The sequence below is a fragment of the Culex quinquefasciatus genome, chromosome 2, assembly GCF_015732765.1.
Source record: "Culex quinquefasciatus strain JHB chromosome 2, VPISU_Cqui_1.0_pri_paternal, whole genome shotgun sequence".
In the NCBI taxonomy this organism is placed as follows: Eukaryota; Metazoa; Arthropoda; class Insecta; order Diptera; family Culicidae; genus Culex; species Culex quinquefasciatus.
The window spans coordinates 38127328-38154890 of NC_051862.1; the positions used below are offsets into that span (position 1 = coordinate 38127328).

Below are 27563 nucleotides of genomic sequence, written 5' to 3' on the forward strand. Positions count from 1 at the left end.
TAAGAACAGCATCCATCAGCGCTCAACAGCTCTTTTCGTTGGACTTTTACTCATAATAATGGAACCCAGAGTGTGGAAGGAATTTGAACCTTCTCTGTTGGTTTTTCAAGAAAATGCGAAGGGGCTATATTTATATAACGGAGTGCAGTAAAGATCTTGCATTTGCTGCTTGGAGAAGAATTTGTTGTTTTGCTCTTTAACACATTGACCGGCTGGCACCGAGCAGCGGCCCCTGGAACGGCACATTCTGCGCGGAGTAGCTTCCGCGTATGGTCGGTGGAACTCGCGTAGTATTGGGATGATGGGTGTGAATTATTCCAATTATGCGGTGGTGGAATTTGAACTACATTTTGCTGGGTGGGTTGGTGCAAAGTGCACTCAAATTGTAGAATGTTGACTGAACAATTAACATGTACTTGGAAATGTTAATTGGGAGATGAAATTTTTCTTGGAATTGTGATGATGAGGTACCAGAGTTTTTTTTTAAAACTTCGTGCTTTCATCCTGAAATGTTTCAAAAATGTTGTTTGCGCACATAAGAACGTCTGTTGATCCTGTCGCACTTTCTTTCCCGGTAAATACAAATTACAACACTCAGATTACAAAGAACAAAACTATACAACAAATACAAAAAGACTTTATTCGCGTAAACTACGCTGTATTTGGCAGTAAATTAACTGTTCTGACCTGCTCTGAGGTCTGTCAGGGAATGAGACTGTTCTGAGGTGGTTTTCCTACAAGAAAATGTACGGTCAGGACAAGTTCACTGACCTTTTCGTCCTGTTTGTGTTCTGTTATTTACAAATATGTGTGTGTTTACATGTAACGTAGAGTGCGAAAACTAGACAACATAAACTGTGGCAAAAACTACACGAAAACAGTACAGTACAGAAGTTTCTGACTAGAATCATCGTCTTGTGTGTAAACATGCCGCCCGCCTTGAAAGACGGCGGCTCTGAGCGTGCTTTCAACATAATATCTTCCTACTTGGCTCTTCCTGTTTACTTCTGTACTGACTTTGACAAAACTGTTAGTAAACAAATACTACATCTACTGTGTATGGCTGTGTGTGATCATACGATCAGTGGTTCGAACGTTTTCTTCCTCTTTCTTCAGGTACTGAGTGTTGTTGTTAAACATAAAATGCCGCCCGCCATGCTGATACGGGGCTGTTGATGTGCTGTTGTCCGACCTGCTGCTGCTTTTGACTGCCTCTCGACCGCTGCTTACGTACGCGTGACCAGGGTGTCACCTCACGTACCGTTTGTACTGTTGCTGCTGCAGTTGCGGTGTTCTTGGCTGCGGCGATTCTTCGTTGAATCTTCCTCCCGTTGCTGTTGCACTAGCCGTGCTTCGTCGTTGCCAGAGTTTCCGACCGTTTGTACCTGCTGAAATTGTGTGCTAAATTTTCTGTTTCGTGTCACAAATCAGAGGGTACTTAGCTTGAGGCTGTGGTGGGGGGCAGTTCTGACCTGTCCGATCACAAGAACGCGCCACCCCTGTTGCTTTGTGCTGGAACCTGCATGCAGCTTTTGGCTTGCTGATCTGTGTTGTTGTTGCTGTTGACGTGTGGTTCCTGAGCGACCGTGATGCCGCCCGCCGTTGTCTGCTCTGCCTCGGAAATCGCCCGCTTCTTGTCGCTCACTGTGTCGACCGCTTGTGTGTGCGTGCGACAGTTGTGCCGCCTGCCATAATCTCCTTCTTTGTCTTCCGTAAGTTGCCCGTTGTTGTTTTTCGAACTGTTGCTGATTGTTTCGTCCACTTGCGCTTGCTGTACTGTTTGTTGTTGTTGTCTCCCAGGTTGGGCAGACCTTTCTCCTTCTCATCCTGCTTGCTGACGTGTGTTGACTCACTGGTACTGCAGTTACAGTGACGTCCTTCCTCGAACGACTTGTTGTTGTTGTTGCCTGTTCCCACAGGCCATCCATAACCGACGAAACAATCTGCTGCTAACTTGTCCAACTTCTGCTCTCCTCCGTCCGTCCGTCTGTTCCCCACATCTGAACTGTAGTCCAATTACTGTTGGGTTCTTCTTCTTCTTCGCCTTCAACTTCTGCTAGACCATTCCAGTTTGTAGGCACCTCGTGGTGCCGGTGTCAGCGGATCAGCGTCCGCTAACCAAAGAGAACTGCGTCTCTACTGGAATGGAAGTGTGTCCCTTCCATGCTTGACGTCATCTTTGCGCCTGTAGTTGCGTCTCCACCACTGTACGTGGAGATTGTTCCCCAAAGCTGGGCAAACTTCACTGAAACTTCCAGTCGGCGCACCGAAAGCTTCTGCCGCTGGCCTAGCGACCTGTACGGATCACGCTGCTGTACACGACAACACGGCATGACCGTCCACACTCGGTTGAGTGGTCAGTGGTACTCCACACTGCTGTTGGAGTTGACGTCAGATGCATGCAGTACTGTTGTGGGCGTTGAAGTCTGGGGACAGATTGAGTACGGCTGATTGTCTGAACAAATAGTCAGTAATTAGGGCTACTTAACTCGGAGCCGTTTTGGAGTGGCTGGTCTGGCCCGTCCGACCACAACCGTGCCACCCCATTAGGCTTTTTGCTGGAACCACGAACATCTGCATACTTGAGCGACTGCCGCTGCTCGTAGGCGATGAATCTCCGACAAGTTGACTTGCCGGACCGGGTATGATGCTCTGGTTTCCAGTTTGCGGCTGCTCGTGAGGTCTACCATCCCGGTAGAATTCCTCCGCGACCGCGTTCGAAGATGCTGCTGCGGTTCACTGCTGTACGTGGCTCTGCGGATCTGCGTCTTCGCTGCGCGTGCTGCTGGTACTGTTCCGTCCTGGCGAAGAACGATGAATGGGCAACTGCATCGCCGATCTCCACGGCAATCGACTCCTGCCGCCCGTCAGCAGGTGCAACGCTCAACCGAAGGTTTCTGCTCCGCTCGAGTGATCCAGCGACGCCACACCTAAGTTGTAGAGCACTTAACAACTGGTCGTTGAACGAAATGAAATGTGTACTTAACTTGGGTTGGCGGTGGGGGGCTGTTCTGGTCCGTCCGACCCCGAACGCGCCACCCCTTAGGCCTTTACGCTGGATCCTGCTATCAGCTTGGGACGTGCTGATCATTCTGCTGGTTTGTAGCGACGCGTCGATCAGAACTCCGACGACGCCTCTGCTGTTTGTTGTTATTCGCAGGGCAGATAATAATCTGCAGCTGCGTGTGCTGTGCGTGCGCTCCGAGCACACTGGCGATTGCAGTCTCGGATCGTTTCTGAGAGCGTTGACACTTTGCGGTCCTCTTCTTGCTCAGCAAACGGACAGGAATCTTCACTGGGTTCCAGTGAACTTTTGCTCCACCTGATTCATCCCGTGCATCTTTCTTCACCGTAGTCGTTTCACAGTTTGCGCGACGGTTTCGTCCGTCTCGTCGTTTACCGGTGGTCTCTGCTGACCACAACACCGCACACGAACCGTAAACGTTCTCACCTCAAGACCGTTCCGAACTGCACCGAATTGCAGGTTTCTTGCAGCGAAACGTACTTCTGCGACTTCGCGAATCGCATCGCAGCGACGACCGAGCTGCACTCTTCGAACCAACCCATTTCTCTTTTTTTCCATCGTCCTCCCACCCGTGTCGTAAACAAAACCGATCCGTTTGACGTTTCTCTTCTCCGATTAGAACTGTCACCGCAGAGCAGCGATGCCAGTTCGCCATTCAATTTTCGCCCGACGGCAGAGCTGCGCGGTATTACACCGGCGCACACAATTTTGTAACTTGACCGAATTTTGCTCACTTTCGATCACATTTTTTTTCTCGCGTGGACAAAATGGCGACACAACACAAAATGGAGGATGCAGTACACAATTACATGGGATTTTGAATACGGATTTTATCACGACTTATCTTTTTAGTCCGAATCTTCTGGTGTGCAGACTTCTGCAGTCGTTTCTGCAGACTTTTCCCTGATGCGGTGAAATAGCTCCCAGCTCTTCTCTTCACTGACAGTTGGTGGAGCTCGCAGTGACAACCGCAGTTGTCAAACATCAAAACAAAAAAACACTCAACACGAAATTTGTGAATTTCTTCGACGGAGCAGATTTTCACGAAATAACTCGGTTTCTGTTGTCTCGGGCGGAATCTGACCACGCATCGGGGTGCAATCCAGACGCGCGCGGGCTGCGGTATCGGTTATGGAAGATGGCGGCTCTTCTAGTGTTCTTTTCAGCACTTCACAACAGAATGGCTCCCGGCGCCATCTTCAACCGGCGATTCTTCACGGCACAGATACTTTGCGTCGACAGACTTGGTTCACCGACCTCGAAACCAGGAATTTACGGTGCGACAAGATCCGGTTCGAAGGACCATTTATGTTTGCGCACATAAGAACGTCTGTTGATCCTGTCGCACTTTCTTTCCCGGTAAATACAAATTACAACACTCAGATTACAAAGAACAAAACTATACAACAAATACAAAAAGACTTTATTCGCGTAAACTACGCTGTATTTGGCAGTAAATTAACTGTTCTGACCTGCTCTGAGGTCTGTCAGGGAATGAGACTGTTCTGAGGTGGTTTTCTACAAGAAAATGTACGGTCAGGACAAGTTCACTGACCTTTTCGTCCTGTTTGTGTTCTGTTATTTACAAATATGTGTGTGTTTACATGTAACGTAGAGTGCGAAAACTAGACAACATAAACTGTGGCAAAAACTACACGAAAACAGTACAGTACAGAAGTTTCTGACTAGAATCATCGTCTTGTGTGTAAACAAATGTCGAGGATTATTCAATTCCGATAAACCTGCTTTATTCTACGGAAAAAACTTACTAGAGTAGTAACTGTTGGATATAACTTGAAAACCTTAAATTCTCCTATGACTCTAATAAAGTATATTTTTTGTAATTTTTTTGACCTACGAAATGAGAACAATTTTTTGGTCATACAAAATGGACATGTAAATATTCGAAAAAATTAACTTGAGAAGGGGTTTTATGATCGATTTGGTGTCTTCGACAAAGTTGTAATTTATGAACAAGACTTTTCCGAAAAAATATTGTACACTGTTAAAAATAAATCGCAAAATAATTTGCGGGTTGAAGAATTAGGCCAAAGTGGTTCGCAAAACGGCCTCAATTTTGAACTGTCAAACTGGAACCAATTTACTGTTCCTCAAAAGTAGAGAGTATTGTTATCGATCAGTAAAAATTGTTTTTTTTAGTGAAAATGACAAATTTGTGGTTATTGGGAACCTGGAGTTGAAGTCAAGAAATATTAAGAAAGTTGAAGGCGAGATCGTCATCTTTTATAATTATGAATGTAAGTTGTTTATGGAGTCGATGCGGTTGTCTGAATCAAACAAGCTGTCTTAATTGTTTGATTCCGTTCGAAAATCTTCTCTGTTTGTTGGATAAGCTTCGCTAGAATCAGCGATGTTTTTTCGCTGGACCAGGAAGAGTTGAAGGATACCAACATCAGACAGGGAATGCATCTGCGACAACGCAGAATGACACTCTCGACTGTTCGTCGTCACCCGTAAAAAATAAAAACATAAATTTTACAGCAAACAAAGTCAAAAACTAGACAAAATAAAACATATACCACTGATTTTAAAACATCTCATTTACCAGTAAGAAAGAAGTCATGCTTGAGCTTGAACAGCCTCCTACTTTGTAGGTGTAAACAAGGTGGGATCATTCGAAAATCACGTTACGCATTCTCTCTACTCATCTCCCACTTGATAACAACTTATTTTTCGAGCAAAAAAAACTTTTAAAGGACTGCATCTCAGCAACCGACAATCCGATCAACAAAGTAAAAAAAAATGATTTTTTTAGCTTTTCACAATATGTTTCAATTGTGCTTTTTCTTCAAAAAATATTTTAAATCATACAAAAAAAGTTATATAATCAAAAATGTTTACCTGAAAATACCTATAACCTGAATACGGTGCACTTTATCAATAAAATTTTAAATTTATTTTCAGTCTTTCCGAAACGCGCGCACGCCGTACACGCCGTACAAGTTTTCAGTGCAGATGAACCTCAAACACACCAGGCTGCCATGTTCGAGTTCTCCCCGCACGGCGCACTCAAGTTTACACGCGGTGTAAACACGGAGTGCACACCTCGGGTACAACGCCGTGCGAGCGAAGAGTGTGTAAAGAGACGAAAAAATGACTGCTTCTCACTCTCTCTGTGGCAAACACTGTAGTGTGACTGCAGCGGAGAATGAAACACCGCTTTACAGCAGAGGGAGCGTGAGGGAACTATTTTTGTCTCTTTTCTGCGTCGTCGGCTTGCACGGGGTTTGTACCCGGGGTGCAAGGTTCGGTTTTAAACTCGAGGTTCGTGTGCGCGTACAGACTGTACACGGCAGAGTTTAGGTTTGCCTGTACGCGTGCACACGCGGTGCTGGTGTTTGATCGAGTACAGAAAACAGAGAACGCGGTTGAACGCGGTGCACGGGGATCACTGTTTATTTTCGATAGCAAATTGGATTCTGCATGGATGCATAAAATATTTATTTTTGAAGTTTGTTCGACAATATTTTCGTTTTTTACAAAAAAAAAATATTTTTTTTTGTATAAAAAGGTTATATTTCCGGTATCAGATTTGCACCATATTAAACATAAGCGCAAAAGATGCTGTTTTAGTCTCTTAAAACCTATAAAAAATGGGAAAATAAAAGAAATCCGTATTGTAGAAATTCAAAAATAAGTCAAACTAAAAATCGCGAAATTCATTTTTCCGTGTACATTCCAGACTCGATTATCCGAAACCTCGATTATCCGAAGGTTTGTATGGAACTTCGGATAATCAAATCATGCACCAAACTTTTTTTTAATTTTTTTTTTTAATCTTTCTTTTAGTATAAATTTGAGTTCTGCGACCCAATTGAAGTCAAATTTTAGTGATTGAATGCACATTAAATTGAAAAATGCTTTTTGGTCGCCATCTTGGATTTAAAAATTCTAAATCATTTTAGAGTAGTAGTTATTTTCGTAAAATCCTGTAAAATTCACAATTTTCAAAATTAATGCTATTCAGAGACACAAAAGACCTGGCGGTCGTTAATGTGGATGGGTTTTTTTTTCAAGATATACCTAATGACCTGAAACCTTTCAGAAAATTAAAATTTTTCAAGCCTTGTATAATTTTCACTAAATTTTTTTGGGGAAATTGAAAATCCAAAAGGATTTCTTTTTTCAAATTCATGAAATTTTGTTATATTTTTGCTTCTTGATTTTTAGTGTCAACCTTTTCAACATGTTTTGCATGTTTTATTAAAAATCTTCGCTTTAGACCAGGGTTGCCCAACCTTTTGGCTCTGCGGGCCAGATCTGATTTTTCTAAAGCAGAGGCGGGCCGGAACTAATGTTGGTGAAAGTAAAAAACAATAAACATTTTTTTCATAAAATTTATTTAAATAGGTTAATTCAAGTAAACAAATACAAAAACAAGTGTTGCAAATAATATTCAAATAATTTGTTTTGAAAAAAGAAATACAAAGATTACTTTCAAAGATGTGTTTATTTGATTTAGTTTTATTTTGTTTTTGAACAAAATTGTACTGTAATTGTTTTTGTCGATTGAAATTGAACTCCCTGACATCATCAACATAAAAAATATATCAAAATTTTGTCGTTGTAAGTTTTTTTTTCAAGTTTGAAAAATCAACGAGGCAAGATAAAATTTATTAAAACGAAATTTGAATACAAATCTTCTCTACGAAAAAAATATTTTTGAAATGTTGTGCACCTCTATTCAGATATTTTACAAAACATTTCAAATTTTTTTTAAGACATGAAATTAAAAAAAAGTGTATTCAAATATATATCTGATTCGTCATTCTTCAAATTTCTTAGAATTATTGAAGATTATGAAAAACTTGCTATCTTATTTTTTAACCGCTTTGTATTTTTTTATTTTTTTTTAGATATTTGCAGTGATCTTTATTTTCAAAATGAATAATTTGCCTTTTTAAGCTTTTTCCCAGCAAAACTTTATCATTGAAAAGTTGCTTTGAAAAATAAAATCAAAATCCTCAAAAAAGAAACAATTGAATTAGAAATAAAAACAGCCAAAACATTAAGAAATTAGAATTCAGTGTCTTTACAATGTTTTGGCATATTTTTAAAATTTAATATATTTATTTCTGATAACATCAATATTGAAATGATAAGAATTAAATTCAAACATAAAGAATGTTTGGATGTGAAATAAAGTAATTTCAAAAAATACAAAGGCATAATCCTAACAAACGTTGTATGTCAAAAGCAAAATAAACAAATAAATGTTTTGTTATAATATCTGAAAAATTGAACTCAAGATTTTTTTTTATTTATGCACTTAATTTATTTATTGAGTATTTTATGAAGGGCCGGTCATAGAACTATTTTGAAAAGCCTTCGCGGGCCGGATGAAATGGCTTTAAGGGCTGGATCCGGCCCGCGGGCCGGACGTTGGGCAGGCCTGCTTTAGACCTATTTTTACGTAACTAAAAAGAACAAAGAATTTTTGAAAAAGGTGGTGGTGGTGAATTTGGTGAAGAAAATTTAATGCTGATTGAAAACTATTATAAATTTAAGTAATTCTGCAAGATGAACATGAGATTTTCATGTTTATGTTAACATTTCTCGTTCCGTGTAATTTGGTGTTTTGGAATTTTGGTCCCCGTGAAAATTGCAATTTTTGAGCCTACGCTCACTTCCAGCTCCCCACACTCACCTGTTTAGATTTCCGGTCACGATCCACCGCCGCCGCCACCTTCGCCGTATCCTGCTTCGCGCTCGGCATGCCCGAATCCACTCCCGTAGACTCCCGCCGGCCATTGCCACTCAACTTGGTCAACTTTTGTATCGTGGACTGCTTGCTCACGTTGTGGCTGTAGCTGACCGTTTGCTGCTGTTTGGGACTCGGGCTCGCCGCCGCCGTCAGTGACTTTTCCGGCGTCGGACTCGCGCCGTGCATCATCCGGTTGAGCCGGCCAAACAGGCCAAACGATTCGCGCTTTGGTTTCGGGGTCGAGTTGGGCGAGTCGGTGCTGGTCGTCAGGCTGGACAGGTTGATTTTGAGGTTTTTGAGGGGGGAGTGGCTGCGGGGTCGGATTTTTCGGGGTGTTGCCTCGGCGGGCTTCTTCGGACTAGGGGACGGCGATTGGCTGTTGGTTTTGGAGCGCAGTCGGTTGAGGTGCATGTTTTCGACGCGTTCCCGCAGCGATACGCGACCTCCGATCGCGAAGTTTGGTTTCGGTTCTTTGGGTTCGTCGGGTTGGGCTGGTTCCGGGTCGGGTTTGCGTTGGGGCGTGGCCGCCAGGCTGAGGTCGATGTTGCGGTACCAGGTTTTGGTGCGTTCTTTGCGTGGGGAGAGTGAGCGATCGCGGAGGTGGACAACCGGGGTGGTTGAGTCGGTTGGGAGGAGGTTCTCGTTGATGAAGGGTAGGCTGAGCGGGCCATCTTCGTCGCCGTCGTCGTTGAGTTCTTCGTCGTAACGGGACGGATTGTGGGGGTGTCGTTCGCCGACCAGCGGCGACGGGACGTAGAACGTAGGTTTGGATGGGGTGTTGCCTTGGGGAGGGCTTGGAAGACCTCCTGAACGGAGAGGGCTCGACGTTTGCGTAGTCCAGCGTGGATTCGGTTGAACTTGCTGCGCAGCAGTTGCTGAACTTCGTTGATGGAGGTTTTCTGTCCGGGCAGTCGCATCGACGCCGACTTGAAGTTTTTCAGACTAGGAAGTTTGATCTCTTTGGCGACCTTGATTCCACTTTCACTCTCGCTGCAGGCTCCCAGCGAGTTCTTCTTTTGCTTCACGATGGCCACATCGTCGTAGTATTGGAGCTTTTCGTGGCGGAACAGCCGGACCTGTGCTGGATCGACCATGTTTTCGTACTTTTGCACGTTGTACTCCCAGTCGATGCTGTGGGCACTGCGGCGCTGGTTGGGCGTGGCCCGGATTCGATGCGCGTACGTCTGGTGAGCTCCCAGTCGCCACAACTTCACATCCCGTTCGTGAATACTCCTCGGTGGCGTAGATAGGAGGTCCAATCGTCGAGGACGAGGTCGAAGAGCCGGAACTCGAGTGTCGCAACTCCCAGTTCGGATCGGGCAGGTAGTGGCCGTGGTGGTGTTCGTGGGGAACTCCGGAAGATCCGTGCACGTGGTGGTGATGGTGGTGATGCCTGTGGCCACCACTTCCCCCACTTCCGCTGTGGTGGTGGTGATGGTGATGATGATGGTGCGTCGTCGTCGTCGTCTGCTGAACCTGCACCGGTCCCGGGGACGCTATGATCTGGTAGTGGGCCGCCGGGTGCTCCCGAGAGATGAAGTTGGTGTCCGAATCTAGCGACGCCGGACCCGAGACTGTCTTGAACGACGCACAACGGCGGCGCAGTTTGTTCCACTTTTGCGAGATGTTGGTTACATCTGTAAACGAGAGAAAGAGAGAAGAAGCGAGATTATTATTGAAATTAATTGAAATCATTGCTTGGTTGAACCCAACCCGACTCGGCGGGAAAAGAAGACCGGGCGAATGACTGACTTTATTTGTTTCAAGTTGCACGACCGCTGCGCGCGACTTTTCAAATCGAAGCACTTGGGGACTGTGAATGTTCTCGATTGTGTGTCCACACAGGGGGTGATCTGCATCGTCGTGAGATTTAAGCTGCGAGATACCGCGCTAGACTCGCAGAGATTCAATTTGACTCACTTCATTAGACACAAATGTGAGGGAAATTGAGTGCACTTGAGCTCGGGATGATGTCGTAAGTTATGAACTGAGCAGTTATCCAGCTGCAGGTCGAAATATACGAAGGGAGCGCTGCTGGAGCAGTTGAACAATTTGCGAATAAAGAGGTGTGGTAATTCGTTGAAGTTCAGAGCTTGCCGGTTGTGTAATGTATCCCAACCCACCATTGTATATGACGAAAAGGGGAGGGTATAGCGTTCAGTGATGACATCAGGTGCAGCAGCACTGACTCGAGACTGTAAGACGACATCGTGCAGTGCAGCTTGGGATGATGGACTTGTTCTGATGAGGTATTGTGCGATGTGAAAAATGCAACGGGAAACGGGAGTTGATGTCAGCGGAAGAATACTTCTCACCTTTTAATTGCTAGTTACGAGTCAATTATGTACTGAAATTGACAAGTTATGCATGTTGAAGTCGTGTATCGTAGATTTATGTAAATTATAAGGAGAGATATTGCTTGTTGGTACACGGGTTTCCGTTGTGACCTGATTTGAAGAGCTATCATAAAAAAGCTCAATAATTATGTAAACAAACCCGGATTTGGAGGAAAAATCTAAGGTTATCAGAAACATAGCTGGGAAAAGTTGAATTTTTAGCACAGAAATTGATGCTGAAAGGTAATACACTGTTCGGGAAAATCGTCAACAATCGACGAAGATCATGTAAACAGTGCACACGAGCTGTCAAATGACGTCACGGCGTAAAACTTAATTGTTGTCAAATGAACGGGGTCAATTTTTAGTTTGACACCCTCTTTACACGGAGCTCACACACACTACCAAACGTTTGGTATGATAGTAAGTGTGAGTCCCATGTAAAAAGTGACAGTTCGTCACATTTTATTTTGTCTTTGACCAACCAACGGGGTACAAAATAAAAAAGTGTCAAACGAAAAGTTACCAACCACCTGGGTTTGAGTGTACAGTGAATGAATGATAACTAGGTTTAAAATATACCAATCCATTAATATCAAACAATTTTTCGATTCAAAGAAACCAGTTTTATGTCACAAAAATAGTAAATTGATCAAAGATAAATTGAGTGATGAATTACAAATGTGCCTGCATGTCAAATAAAATTGGCTAATGGGCTTTGATCACCCATGTTTTGAACTTCTTGAGAGCACAACCGAAACATCGAAACGTCCTAATTTCTCAAATCGGTTACCAGAACCGCCTTCTTCAACAAGTGACGAACCCGGCAATCATCGCAGCCCAAACGATTCCACCCAAAGCTGCTGCTAGGAATGCAAAGTTCAAAGATCTAACCGGCCATCTCAATTGCTCAATTAAACTACACAACACCAAAGCGATCAAGCCGAAGAAGAATCGCTCATCCGCTTCGTTCCGCGGCCATAAATAGGTGCTGATCATACAAGACCGCCGCCAACAAGCCAAACCATCCATTATCTAGTTTGTACAAATTTACAAACCTGATTCGGAGAAGAGATGCCGTGATGGTGATTTCGCGGCAATAGATCTGAACTCACCTCTGCCGCACAGGGCCAGGTTCAGCCGCTTGGTAACAATACCAAATCGATGGCTTATTCCAGTCTTGATTGATAGTAAATTGTCTAGAGTTGATATTTATTCGTCATCATCGATCACCCAAATAGCCCAACCCAAGCCGACACTAACCGTAAACCCTCAGCAATGAACTTGAGGTAGAGGTGCGCGTTGTTTGTTATTGTTAAACCTACCCATCACCCCGCACCAGCGCCAGCAATGAATGGAAATAAGGTTCAAGACTTGCGCGGGAAGGTGCCTCCCGATGGGCACGACGATCAACTCGACTCAATTCTCGTATGCATCAGATACCGCCCAGCTATCTCGCGATGCAAAGTGCATACTTTGTAGTAAATTTTGTAGTAAAACCGCCTGCGCGCGAACGTCCGGAAAATCCCAAAATAGCAGACATCGAATAATGGCCATTGTTTGATTCTTCCGCGAACAGCTGTTTCCAGCCCGCAGTGACCAACGACAATGACCACGAATTTTCGGGTGGTTCGGATTAAGACGTTGTTTATTAAAAGCTTCATAAATCGGCCAGCCAAAAGATAAATTTAATTATGGTGGCATTCAGGTGACGCGGTGCAAAGTTTCTCGCGGAAGCGGTCTCTTGGTGGGAACCTGCCTGCGCCTGCTATCGTGAAACAATTTAGCCATAATGTGACTGCATTAGGTCAGTGGAGTTTGGGGTTGAATTTGGGGCAACTTTCGCTTGGAGTTTAAGAGTTCAAGGTTGTCGAGATGTATGGTTGAACATTCTGCATGAGCTTTGGATTTTAAGTGTTTTGAAACACATAATAGGTTCAAACTTTGGGGGCTTTCTCTATGACCCAAGAAGCCATTTTGTGTCATTGGTTCACCCATACAAGGCTTCATACAATTTTGGCAGCTAATCATAAGGGTGCCCAGAATATGAGACTTTTTTCAAAACCTCCACAAGCTGAATATTGTTCCTTGATCTATTTTAGGACTCTCGACCAAATATGAGCAAAATCGATCAACATTTACCCATTGACACTCAAAGGTGAAGTTTGCATGGAAAAAATCGAAAAAATATGAAAAACTGAATTGCTTTACGGATTTGTAAATCTCTATTTTTTAAATGAATTTTCAGATCGGTTTGATGTCTTCGACATAGTTCTAGCACGTGGTAGGTAGTGTTGTGGACTATACAAAAATGGAACACCGAAAAAATTCCAAACTATTATTTCAAAAAAAAAAAAACAATTGAAAACTCCTTTAATTTAGTTTTGAATTTTTTTCATATGTTTTAGAGGACAAAAAACCACAATTTTTTAGCCATGGACAAAAATGTTTGCATCCACATTTCGAAAAATGTGTGATAATTTTTTTGGAAAAATAGAAATTATACTCGATTTTTTTTGACTTTGTAAATTCAATTTTGCGATCGAAAAGTAGGGGAAAGTGGGGCAAGACGACCATATGGAACAAGAGGAACAATCGCTCTAAGGCCGTAATGTTTACAATTTTGAATATTTCCAATATGAGGAATTGTTGCTAGCAATGCAATAAGTTGGTTCTATTACAACATAACTGCCAAAACGTCGTAAACGCCTCGGGGCACAAGATTGAATGAAGTTTTTTTCAAAACCCTTGTTTTCTTATAATATTTGGAATGTACAAAATAAGGCTTAAGGTTTGTTTTATGGTTCATTTTATCAAAATGCAGATCAGTAGTGTCCCTACCAATGATTATTACTTTAAAGAATGTTTTATCATTTCAATGTTTTTGTTGAAAGCTTTTTATAAAAAACCTTGTTTAAATGGTGCAAGTGTACCACATGGATTTTAGTAGGGGAAAAAATCGAATTGCTGCAAAAACATATTTTATTGGGAAATAAATGCATTAAAAACTGATTACAAATTGTAAAAAAATTGTTCAATTCATAAATATAGTGAAATTATAAAAATTTACCATTTATCTTCTGAATAATTTTTTTCTCGAATAAACGATAATTTTTTGAGTAAAATATTATTATTTCACCTAAAAATGAAAGAATACATCCTAATCTGACGTGTCAAATTGATAACTGTTAAATTTGTTAGAAAATTAACATGCTATGTTATGCTTTTTTCCTCTTGCCCCAACCGGTTGTTCGTCTTGCCCCACTAGTTGTGTAGAACGTACTGAAAATCAATAAATTTAAAATCAATTTTTTATCGTGAAAAATCGGATTTTTCAGAAACTTGTTCTATATAAAGTCTTAGTCAAGACCTGGAATAAGATGATGGATTTTTGACGATTTTAATTGGGGTTTTAATTAGCATTTCCATAGCTTAATACAATTGCCCCACTTTCCCCTACTTTATCGATTTGTTGATCAAGTGCACCGTTTTCAAGGAATAGTCACATCAAATTTAATTTTAACTGAAAAGTTTAAGTTTTTCAATTTTTAAAAAAATAATGTCCTTCCTGACAATATTTTTTTGGGAAATTTCAGAAAATTTTCAATTACCTAACATTGAAGATTTGACCTCTAGTTGCTGGTCTGGTTGTGTCGTTATTTCTGTTGCCCAACAAATAAGCAGAATCTATGTAATGTTTTGAATATTTCTAACATCTATATTGTAAAAATTTAACCTTAATATCTGCCACGTGCCTTTCTGAGCAGGTTTCTTAGGAAATTACAGTTTTTCGATCTGTCAGTCTCGTCATAGAAATGCTTCTGTTCACTTGACTGAACTTCTTCCATGATATTCTTTGTGTTTGTTGTTTCTTGGAAATATTACATCAATTCCGTGTAACAGGTTGTTTTGGACCTCCGACCGTCATTGATAATGGCAGTTCAGTATTTAATTTCCGTTTTTTTTCTCTCTCAATGAATTTTCCTTTCACCAGCCGCCGACTGCGGTTTCCCTGATGGACAAATTAGTGTCGTCGTGACCGGTATCGTTACGGTCGCCGCCGTGGTGATTTTATGACGCGGCACCGCACCGGCGGTGGTGGCCCTCTTCTTTACTGGGTCAGTTGAGTTTTTTTTTCGAACCGCCGCCGCGACATTATTATTGCCGCGTGACAGTTAACTCAGCGTGCGGCTTATGGTGGCTGGTGGCCTATTAACTTTATGGGGTTAGGTGACTTATCATATCGGAAGAAAATGATAAGTGAGCGGCGCTTCCGGTGAGGGGAAGAGTTTAGTTTTTATGTTGGAATTAACTTGAAAATTGAGTTTTACTTTCTCGTGATACATAACTCCGAGAACGTTGCCAAGCTTTGTCTTAAGAGCGAGTCCACGAACAGGGCATACCCCTTTGTATGGGACGTCGTTTGGACCTCACCAATCTGCCTGAAATTTTCAGGGGTTGTTTGTACATATGAAACTAGCATCTGGTCAAAATATGAGCACTCTAGGTCAACGGGAAGTGGGGCAAATCGGGACACAAAGTTGTAAGGTTCAAAAACGTAAAAAATCTTAAAAAGACTATAACTTTTGCAAAATTCAATTTAATTTCAAAATTCAAAATGCATCTTGAAGGGCTTCAAAAATGCAACAAAATGCAGGGTAGAGCATCCCAATTGGTTAATTCTAAAGGGAGTTATTGGCATTTTAGTGAAAAAATAGCATAATTTTCAAACTGAAATAAAAAAGTGTTCCATCTAGATATCAACTCGGATCGACCTGCAGCTTGTAGGGGACATCTGGGACTACCATCTGAGACTGAGACCGCTTTGGGTAAGGCAGTTTAACATATTGGATAGACACTTTTACTTTTAGTGAATTTTTGGTTGGTAGTTTTTGCTCGGAGGACCTCTTAGATCCCATTTTATGGTGATAATTTTATCATATTCGTGTTCCTGAGACAATTTCACAATAGAAACTTACATAAAATGTATATTATCATCCATTTTAACCCTTTAAAAAATGAAAGATAAAAAAAATTAAGAAGCTGCTTTTTTTCTGATGTCATCTAGTATCCTTGGAAACGAACCTGATTTTCAATAAATGTGAATCAAAGTTTTTTTTTAACTTTCAATTTTTCAAGGGCTAAAATGGATGAAAACAAACATTTTTATGCATGTTTCTAATGTGAAATTGTCTCAGGAACACGATTATGATAAAATTATCACCATAAAATGGGATCTAAGAGGTCCTCCGAGCAAAAATTTACTACCAAAAAATTCACTAAAAGTAAAAGTGTCTATCCAATATGTTAAACTGCCTTACCCAAAACGGTCTCAGTCTCAGATGGTAGTCCCAGATGTCCCCTACAAGCTGCAGGTCGATTCGAGTTGATATCTGGATGGAACACTTTTTTATTTCAGTTTGAAAATTATGCTATTTTTTCACTAAAATGCCAATAACTCACTTTAAAATTAACCAATTGGGATGCTCTACCCTGCATTTTGTTGCATTTTTGAAGCCCTTCAAGATGCATTTTGAATTTTGAAATTAAATTGAATTTTGCCTAAGTTATAGTCTTTTAAAGATTTTTTACGTTTTTGAACCTTCAAACTTTGTGTCCCGATTTGCCCCACTTCCCGTTGACCTAGAGTGCTCATATTTTGACCAGATGCTAGTTTTATATGTACAAACAACCCCTGAAAATTTCAGGCAGATTGGTGAGGTCGATGCGAGATGGGTATGCTTTGCTCGTGGACTCGCTCTTAACAGAATAAACTTCCGCGGTAAAAAAATATATGGGATTTCCTACTTTTTGAGAGCTTGGGAATTTAGGTGTTAGTACCTAATTAAAAATATTATTGCCGTCGATAAGTAGAATTCTTCTTTAAATTTTAACTTAGAAGTGATACTTCCAGAGGTCATCACTTGAAACGTCATTAACACAGTTTACTAGCATCACAGCCAGAAGATTGCATCACTTGCCGTGAACACACTGCCATATAAATGTAAATTGGTAAAGAACTTTATGCATCTCTAAAACGGTTTATCTACCAAAAAGCTTGCCTTTACGACTTTTAGCCAAAAACGAGCTTAGTCCCCCGTCTTAAAAACCTAGATCCCCTTTCCGAATAATGGCACAAACGAGCTTTCAGTCGTTCACACTTTTAGAGCGACGACGACGCGGTTCACTAAACTGGGCACACACTAACGTGAAAATGAAAACAAACTTAGCAATAAACTATCGCGTTCCCGCGCACGATTATTGGCGTTTGATATGACGGATTTAGCCTTAAACAGAAAACGCCACCATGGTGAGGGAGAGAGCCAACAATCGAGCCCAATAACTCAACGCAGAATCGGCTTAACCCTGTGAAGTCCAAAGTTATTAATTTTGAGATTTTATATTCTCATGGCAAAAATGACTTTTTGACGTTCAGAGAAAAAACGCGTTTCAATGTTTGACCTTGAAAACAAAAAAAAAATAGAGCACGCAATGTTAACAATAAAAAGCACGTTTTGTTTGGATGAATTTAATTGCCGTAGTCCCGATTTATAATTACAAATGTTTACGATAGTCGGGCTTGTACGTGTGTCAAACGCGTTCTGACCTGAAATCCCTTTGACCGTTTGTCGCACTTACATCAATTAAGACTTCTTTCATAAAAAAATGACAACAATTCACGGAGTTTTTTTTTCAGTTTTTATTGAAAAAAGTCATAGTATTCTGTCACTCAGAAACAAATTTCTTGAATAAAAGTTAAGAAAGGATTAAAAATAGGTCTTGAATATAAGTTTCTAAATCATTAATATTATTTCACGGTTTTTAAAACAATATTTTTTTCATTAAATCCTAAAAACGCAAAAATTAGTAACGATTGCAGGAGTCGAAAATCTTACATGTTCCAGTAAATTTCTCAAAATAAAATCGATTTTGGCACCTCATCGGTTAAGGTTGATCGAAACGCCGATGAGGGGCGTTTGTCGTGGTGCTGAACCGCCCACACAAAGCCGCGCTCAACATATATGTGAACGAGCGTGGCAAATTCTGCCGGAAAGTCGATCGTCAAACAGGCTTTTTTGTTATTGCTGTGTGACTCATTAATTTATGGAAATTATGCTGAGCCCGTGCGCGGCCACGTTATGCTCTCAAACCCCCGCCAAAGAGCCACTCGATTGAAACATCTGATCAAACGTGAGCTGATATTGGAACTGACACTTTGGAACCCACAGCCCATCCAGCAAAACTTAACCTTGCCGGCGAAACTTTTGTTTACGACACTCCACTTGGTTTACCTGTAAAGTAAGCAACAGTGTTACAAACAACAAACAACCACGAAAAAAAGCCGTCTTTTTCTTGATACAATCAGCTCAAAAAAGTCACCGTGCTGAGGTCGAGTCGTGAAGAATACAAAAAAAAAGCATCACTGCCATCTTACGCAAAAGCAAGGTGAATACTAATTAGCCTGGGTAGTACATAGTAGCAAAAGTACCTTTTGCTACTGAGTGTCTTCTCTATTGAAACTTTGACGGTGGGTAGTGCAGTGACAAATGCGATATGAAAAACGACTCTGATCTGATGTGTGCATGACTGATGGTGGGTGACCTCCAGGGATCTTTCAGGGTAGTTGAAAGGTTAAACAAGCTTGCAAGCTTTTGTTTCTGTGAGTAGCTCCATGTTTGTTTAGTCGTTGGACATCATCATAAAATAACTCAGTTGAAAGAAAAATTGTTATTTATACCTACTTTGTTAGAAACAAAAATATTAAGAATATATTTTTTTACATTCAACACGTTGTTTTTAAACGTTATTTTATGCATTTTTGCATAACAATTGAATTTTTTTTCTTAATGCCCCTTCGATACAGTCTTAAAAACCAAGATGGAAAATATTATATACAAAAACATCAAAATTGCAATGTGAATGGAAGTAGAACCAACGCATTTTCTGCATTTTTTTAAAATCATATTAAGCGTGTTTGAGATAGTAAAAAAAGTTTTATAAAAAATTTACGTACAATAACGCAAAAAGATTTTTTTCCCCACAATCGCCAATGCTTTAATATTTTTGAAACTAATGATTGCAAAACAACTGAACCAGTGTACAACGCATTCTACAATACTAGTTTTAATTCAAGGCCTATTTATCGTTATTGTTATTCCGATAATTCTATCGACGATCATTGTATCGAACTTAGTCTGGTACAAATATCCTTCAAAATCGGCCCGAAAAATCGAGGGACATTTTTTTTATAGAGAGATTTTAAAATCAACCCAAACATACTTAAAAAGATTTTTAACGCAGAGGAATGCATTTTAAATTGATTTCAGGTGATTGCACTTAAGTTTCCATTGAAATTTTGAAGTTTTTTTTATTTTTTTTTTTGCCCACTTTTAGGGCCATTTGTGAAGATGGGGGGGTGACAAAAACTTTAAATAAAATTTGTACTAGCCTTATTAGAAAACTTTTGAATTTTAGAAAAAATTTCGATGTACAGTACCGCAAAAACTGTTTAAATTTAGCTAAATTTTGTTTTCGTCAATTCTTGCATTTTTTGGAAAACTAGTGATTGCAAAACAACTTGACCCTCTACTGCCCATTTTTTTTCTAAAATTTTTATTTTTCCCGTGTTCAGGAGGTCATTTTGACAACTTTTGTTCTACGAAAAACTTTTCCTCTCTTGTTTTATGTTTATCTTGCTTCAGTTTTAGTATTTTAATTTGCATTTATCTTGTTAAGTTTAAGTTTGTTTTTGGTAGTATTTGGCCTGTTCTAACTCCTCCTATCATTACATTTTGCCTATCTAATTTTTTCACGTTTTTACAATCACTTCTTCAGTTTTTTGCTTGTTTTTCACAATTTCTGCAATACAATAGCACCATTATCATTAAAATTGCAACAAAATGCATTGAGGCATAGTCTGGGACACTAGAAAAATTACTGCATACTTCTTTTTCCTTAAAATATAGAAAATGTTAGTAAAAAACACAGCCAAAGTTGACCCCTAGAAAAATTACTTTTTTAAAAACATTGGCAAAGTCACATAAAACAAGTAAAACTTACAACCCATAGATTTTTCAAAAATTTTAGGAGATCTTCTTTCCAATGCTTTTTAAAGATCAAAAATTGGTTAAAAAAGGATTTTTGGCGATTTTTTAAATCTAAGCCCGTCTAGAAGCGGGGTTGGGTTGTAGAGGGTTAAGTAGTGTAAAATGCATTTTAAAACCTTTTTTTCATTCAAATGTTGAGACCATGGCTTGTTATTTCAATTTTTATATTTAAAAAAATCCCCCCCCCCTCGACCAGGGGGACAAAAACTTTTTTAAATATTTGCATCGGTCTTATTTTTATTGTATTTTTAAAATTGGATTTATACAACCAAATAATGTTGAATTTTCAGAGCATTCTCTAAGAATTTATTTTTAAAGGCAAGTTTCTAAGTATAAATACTAAAAATACTCACAAAATACCGTTTTTTTTCAAAAATACTAAGGTTTTTATAACTCACAATATTTCAAACGATTACAAATTTTGTATGCATTTACACTATTCTAGAGTTATAGTTTTTTGATAATATGGTAAGGTTCAAAGTAAAAATTCTTACAAAAAAGCAGAATAACGTCATGATTCGAAATCCGGACACTTAGTAGCATATCATTTTTGTTATAGCTTTCAAAAAATCATGTAATAAGTTGGAAATGTAGAAATATCATCAGGACGTAGTATAAACAGTCAATTTCAAGCAAATGCATGCAAAATAGGTCTTTTCTAACAATTTTTCATCAGAATTTTAAAATTAAAATGACTTGTTGTGCTTCGAATCCCGGACACTGATAAAAGCTGATTCGAAATCCGGACACTTTTGCTTCGAATTCCGGACACTCGATTTTACATATGAATCGCACAAATTTGGACTGAAATGTTAGTGAATGGCATTCTTTAGGTCTCAAATAAGCTGTTAACATTAAAACAATCGATGGTTTATATGAAAATTTGCTAGAATTTAAGGAAATCGAAAACATAAATTTCTGTTTTGCCTTCCCGGTGCTTCGAACGCCTATGAAATATTTCAAGTGAAATGTTTCACATTTTTGGTAAACTTATAATTTTATTGTATTTAATTGTTTTGGCATTAACTACAGCGTTCTAGCAGACTTTAATTGAAAGTTGATGTTGGACTTCATTAAATAACACAGTTTTGACATTCATAATGCGAACTTATATCCAAATAATTGATAAAACAAGATAAAGTGTCCGGGTTTCGAAGCGTCCGGGAATTCGAATCATGACGTTATAACGTATTTTTAAAAGTACTTCAATTTACATTATTTGCATTAAGGGTATCAAACGAAGCGAAATTCGGTATTTATTCTATTCTAGTATTTTTGTAATCTCTTGTTTTCACAAAATACCGTATTTTTTCAAAAATACTCAAATTTTCTCAAAATACTGTGTATTTCGAAAATACTCAAATTTTTATAATTTACAACAGGGGTATCAAACGAAGAGAAATTTGGTATGAATTTTAACTGTTTTTGAGTTTTTTGGTTTTGTGCTCAAATTTCCATATGTTGCAATATGGGTATAAAAAAATGCGGTTTTTTATGAAAATTTAATATATCTTTAAAAAAATATAAATAGTTAAAATGCATACAAAATTCCAAAAACCCATATTGCAAATTCTGAAAATTTGAGTATTTCCAAAAAATATGGTATTTTGAGAAAATTTTAGTTTTTCATTCAAAAAACTCTAAAGCAGTGAAAATTTATACCAAAATTTTCTTCATTTGGTTAAAATTGCAAATTTTGAAAATTTGAGTATTTTCGCAAAAATGCGGTATTTTAGTATTTCCTTCCAATATATCCAATAACATTGAACATGCATACCAAATTTTGCATCATTTGATATTCATGTTGCAAAATATGAAAATTTGAGTTTTTTTTTTTTTGAAAAATACGGTATTTTGTGAATATTTTAGTAATTTTGAAAAATGCGATATTTTGCGTAAACTTTAGTATTTAATTCCAAAAATACTAGAATAGTGAAAAAGTATAAAAAAATTCGCTTCGTTTGATACTCATATTGCAAATTATGTGAATTTGAGTACTTTTGAGTACTCAACTCGACGGGAAGCATGAAGTTTGGGGTCTCCAGAATCAAGTGCACTTTGAATTATGAAAAAAAGTATTTATACAGGGCCAAATGGTTTTTCTCCAAAGCTTGTACGGAGAATTAGTGCTGTTTGCTACTCCCAAATATTGCATGCAATTTTTGGATGGAATGCAACAGTGACGAACCGCCCTAATTCTCCAAAACTTTGGAGAAAAACCATTTGGCCCTGTATAAATACTTTTTTTCATAATTCAAAGTGCACTTGATTCTGGAGACCCCAAATTTCATGTTTCCCCTCGAGTTGAGCATGCGCAGTCATTTTTGTTAATTTTCATAGGTCAGTGTTATCGTTATCGTCCCGACGATAACGATAACCATTATCGTTGTCGTTAGACGATAATATTATTGACGATAATTTTATCGATTAACAACCTTGGTTTCCAAAACTAAATTTGAGTTTTATTGTCTTAAATATTTCGTCAAACAAGTCAATCGCCACTTCTTAACGTAATAATCGCTTCCAAAAGGCTGACATAACACACAACAGCATGCCAGCTGTGCGCGCCGTCAAAGCAAAGTTAATTGGACTTTACACCAAAAACCGGTAGCGACCCAAGTCCTGCATACATGTCTTACACGACACTCGACCACGTGTTACATGTCGTGCCGATCCGATCCAACCATACCGGGTGTATGCAAATTAAACGCTGTCCGTAAATCAATCAAACCTTTTTGTTTTGGCCTTTTCATTCATAGTGCGCCCGCGGTGATAAACCTGAATGTAGGATACTGACCACAACAAAAAAAAAGAGTTCCTTTGGCCATTTTGCGCCGACCGTTGATGGATTTGTTTGTTTGGGATTCAAATGACCGTCGGACGCCAGCAACGGTTATAAAATCATCCTCAATCGCACGGAGTGCCATTAAACGGACAGGTGTCCCCGGGGCACCTTTCGCTTTCCAGAAAGACCGGATGATGGCCGTGGCCACCGGGGTTGGCACATCATTAGTCAACGGGAGAAAAAAAAAATAAAGAAACGACCTTTCTATAAATTTAATTTGGTATCACGAAATTCAAAACTAAATCTTGTTTTTTTTTAATTTAAAATTGAAAAAAAAATGATTTCGAAAAAAAAAATAAAGGAAATACCCAATTCTCTCCTAAAGCAACATAAATCCAACTATCTACCAGAGAAGATTAGATTGCATATTCCACAAACGTTTGCTCGAAAATACTTACAGTAAAACACTTTTCTAGACGATAGTAAACTTAAATTTTGCACCACCGAAGAAGATCATCACCACACCACTCGCGGCAATAAACTGGCGCGTCAAATTGTGGCGCGCAAAATGTGTCATTGAGCAACAGTCGCCGGCAATTTCGATTCGCCCAGAATCAGGTCAGCTCGGCGAAACGATTTGGACGATCGATCTAGACCCGAAGTGACGATTTAGTTATTACCGAGATTATGCATGCCGCCCTCTTTTTCGAGCTCAAGTTTGGATGGGGCAGAAATTATTGGTTTTGAAGGAATTGGATTCGATTTTTGTCACTCTTCATTGGTGTTTTGTACACTGCAAAAAATGTGTTTTGGAATTATACAATAATTTGGGGGAAGGATTTTGTTTTCAAGTTATTCGTAATTATTTACTAATTTTTTTTTGCAATGTAAAATTACTGAAGTAAAATGCCCGATCATGGGAAACAATTTGGTGAAGTTTTGTAAAGCCTGTCTAAAATGCAAATTGTTTCAAAATTGACCCAATCTTACCCCAAAGAAGGGGATACCATTGGGTCAAATGAAACTAAAATGAAACATAAATACAAAGCATGGGTCAAAACAAATTTACTGATTTTACTGATAACACCATATAATTCAACTGTTTTTGATTTGTTTACAAACATTGTCCGTCTACGAAACGTCACATGTCATTCTGCGGCGTGTGATGTTTACCTGCAAATATTATAGCGAAAACATAATTCTTTTCGATCAGTGATGAAAGAATCTTCATTAAAAGAAAATTTGTTGACGCTCATCAAGAAAAAAAATCAGAGGTGAACATGGCTCTCCTCTCTCGCGCACGAAAGATGTTTCAAAGAAAACTAAAAAAACATCATCGGGATTATTCGGCGAAACATCGATTTCACAACTACATTTGCAGGTGTAATGTCACAGATCCAAAAATGACATGTCACTATTCGTTGTTGAACAATGTTTGTTAAACAAAACAAAGTGGTGCTATCAATGAGATTCACAAAAAATCTTCTACTATTTTTTTTTCGGATGGTTTAGGGGCATTTTTTGCGTGTTTCGTCTCTTCTCTCTTGCACAGGTGAAGAAAGAGATGATTCCGATTATTAATAAACAGATTTTTCGAGTTTTGATTCATGCCTGAGCAATCTTTTAGCATGTGTTAAAAGAATTTCTAAAATTTTTGTTTTTTTTTCAATCGTTGACTTTGATAATGATTTGTCATAATTCTCCGCCAACTCACACAGCAGTTGCCCCGACCCCTCTTCGATTTGCGTGAAACTTTGTCCTAAGGGGTAACTTTTGTCCCTGATCACGAATCCGAGGTCCGATTTTTGATATCTCGTGACGGAGGGGGGTACGACCCCTTCCATTTTTGAACATGCGAAAAAGAGGTGTTTTTCAACAATTTGCAGCCTGAAACGGTGATGAGATAGAAATTTGGTGTCAAAGGGACTTTTATGCAAAATTAGACGCCCGGTTTGATGGCGTACTCAGAATTCCGAAAAAAACGTATTTTTCATCGAAAAAAACACTAAAAAAGTTTTAAAAATTATCCCATTTTCCGTTACTCGACTGTAAAAATGTTTGGAACATGTTATTTTATTGGAAATTTAATGTACTTTTCGAATCTACATTGACCCAGAAGGGTCATTTTTTCATTTAGAACAAAATTTTTCTTTTTTAAATTTCGTGTTTTTTCTTACTTTGCAGGGTTATATTTTAGAGTGTAACAATGTTCTACAAAGATGTAGAGCAGACAATTACAAAATTTTTATATATACAGCAATTCCATTTGAAAAGAGCCTAAACCAAAAAAAAAGTTCTCCGATCGGGCTCAAAATTTTTCTGGGGGTTCCTTGGCCAAAATAATTAGACCCGTATTTTTTTGTTTGGCCATTAGGGTGGCCTACATCGTGCTAGGGTGGTTCAAAAAATGGCAATTTTCGTCATTTTCGCAAAACCACTTTTCTAAAATCATATCTCCGCGCCATTTCATCCGATTTTAGCTGTCTTAGACGCAAAGAAGGTGATGAGTTTGGCTATTTGGGAAAAATAGTAAAAGTTCCAAAATCTAGCTTAACTATTGAAAAGTCGTATGAAAACTTAAAATGGCGTTTTGACCGTGTCTGGACCAAAGAGCCTATGTCTGAAAATATTTTTATCGGATTCCTCGGAAAATTTCACATAACATATCAAAAAATTGGCGATGTCGAACCGTACGTTTCCGAGATATGATTTTTTGAAAAAAAAAACTGCGTTTTTCGACGCGCCACGCGCAAAAACGGGAAAATGACGAAATCGGCAAAAAATCAACTTTTTCCACTAAAACTGCGATAACTTTAAAATTTCAGCGATGACCTATAGATGTTATGGTACCAAAAGTTGCGTCTCTCAATTACGAAAATTTTGGTACCCAGACATGTATAGGTCATCGCTGAAATTTTAAAGTTATCAGTTTTAGTGAAAAAGTTGATTTTTGCCGATTTCGTCATTTTCGTTTTTGGCGCGTCGAAAACGCAGTTTTATTTTCAAAAATCGTATCTCCAAAACGTACGGTTCGACATCGCCAATTTTTTGATATGTTAAATTTTCCGAGGAATCGATAAATATATTTTCGAACATACTCTTTGGTCAGACACGGTCGCCATTTTAAGATTTTACGACTTTTCAATAGTTAAAATAGACTCTGGAACTTTCTAGCCAAATCATCTTTGCGTCTAAAATGGCGCGGAGATATGATTTTGGTGTTTTTAAAAAAAAATGCCATTTTGAACCACCTAACACGATGTAGGCCACCTAATGGCCAAAAAATACGGGTCTAATTATTTTGGCCAAAACCCCCAGAAAAAATCGGAGAACTTTTTTTTTGGTTTAGGCTCTTTTCAAATGGAATTGCTGTATAGACATAAGGGGTTTGCTTATAAAAATCACGAGTTATCGCGATTTTACGAAAAAAAAGTTAGAGGCGGGGTTGGGTTGTAGAAGGTTTCCAGAAATGTGTTTCGTTCAACTTTAAATTTTCAACTTGAATAATTTAAACTAAATAACACAACTAAAAAATCACGGTAATATTACATCTGGGAAGGGGTAAATCTTATATGTCAGAAAAATGTGTAATTTTACCTCTGAAAATGTGTGATTTTCCCACTTTTCTGGTGTAATGTCACTTTTGCAGTCTAAATTGAGGTAAAATTACATCATAAAAGAGGTAATATTCAATCCCCAAAATTACACATTGTTTTACTGTGAAGCTTGTACATTAAAATAATTATTATAACATATGTAACTACTAACAAAAAGAATTCATTTCTTGAACAAGAAAAACACACATTTTTCTCAGTGCTCCTGCCATTGACCTTCCCCGCGTGCGAATGCGTTCGTTAGCCGAAATTCGTTCCGAGCTCAAGTCAGCTCAATCGCGCTTAATCAAAACCGCACATGGACTTTGAAGCTGGTCACAATTCAACTTGCTCAAATTAACTACTAGCAACTTCATTCACACAATTGCGGAATTGCCAAAAATGGCGCACACTCCGACGTTCCAAATTGCACTCTAAATGCGATCATTTTTCAGCCAGGCCAGCTAACTTTTCATGTGGTGGACCCCTCGGCAGTGGTCATTGCGCCCAATTTGAATGCAAGTCGCGTTTCCAAGAGCTGGAGTCACCCATTAGGCAGAAGCTTTGCGGCAATCCGGACAGATTTGTCTTGAAAAAACCTTTCTGTACCGTCTTGGGCCGTTTCTTCGAAACGCTGGGAGCTGATAAATTGCTCATTAGAAAAAGGTGAACTACTTCATTACGCATCTACACACGCGGGCGAACGGCCAAGGCAAGAAGGGGTTGCCAAATTTGGAGGTTTTTTTGTGGTTTAAATTGCTTAATCTAACCGTGGCAGGTTGACACAAAGCACGCGGGACAATGCAGAATTAGCTAATGAAGTTAATTTAGTCGTTCGAATGATTTTGCCTAGTATGCAAAAGATGTCTGAAATTACCAGTTGAGCGGCACCTTAATGTTTCCTTTGCAAAGCTTTGGAGCCTGAAAAGTTGACGTGTTGATTGATGTAGGGTAATGTTTACAAAACGTTGCAAAATTCCAACCTAATCAAA

General features: G+C 39.1%; 1 protein-coding gene across 1 annotated transcript in view; it reads right to left on the minus strand.

Annotated features, from left to right (window-relative positions):
• Positions 1-27563, minus strand: part of LOC6054055 (pro-interleukin-16) — a 125139-nt gene that overhangs the window by 22321 nt on the left and 75255 nt on the right. The window contains 3 exon segments of the mRNA XM_038254647.1: positions 8694-9539; positions 9542-9977; positions 9979-10387. Of these exon segments, the coding sequence (XP_038110575.1) occupies positions 8694-9539; positions 9542-9977; positions 9979-10387 (1691 nt within the window).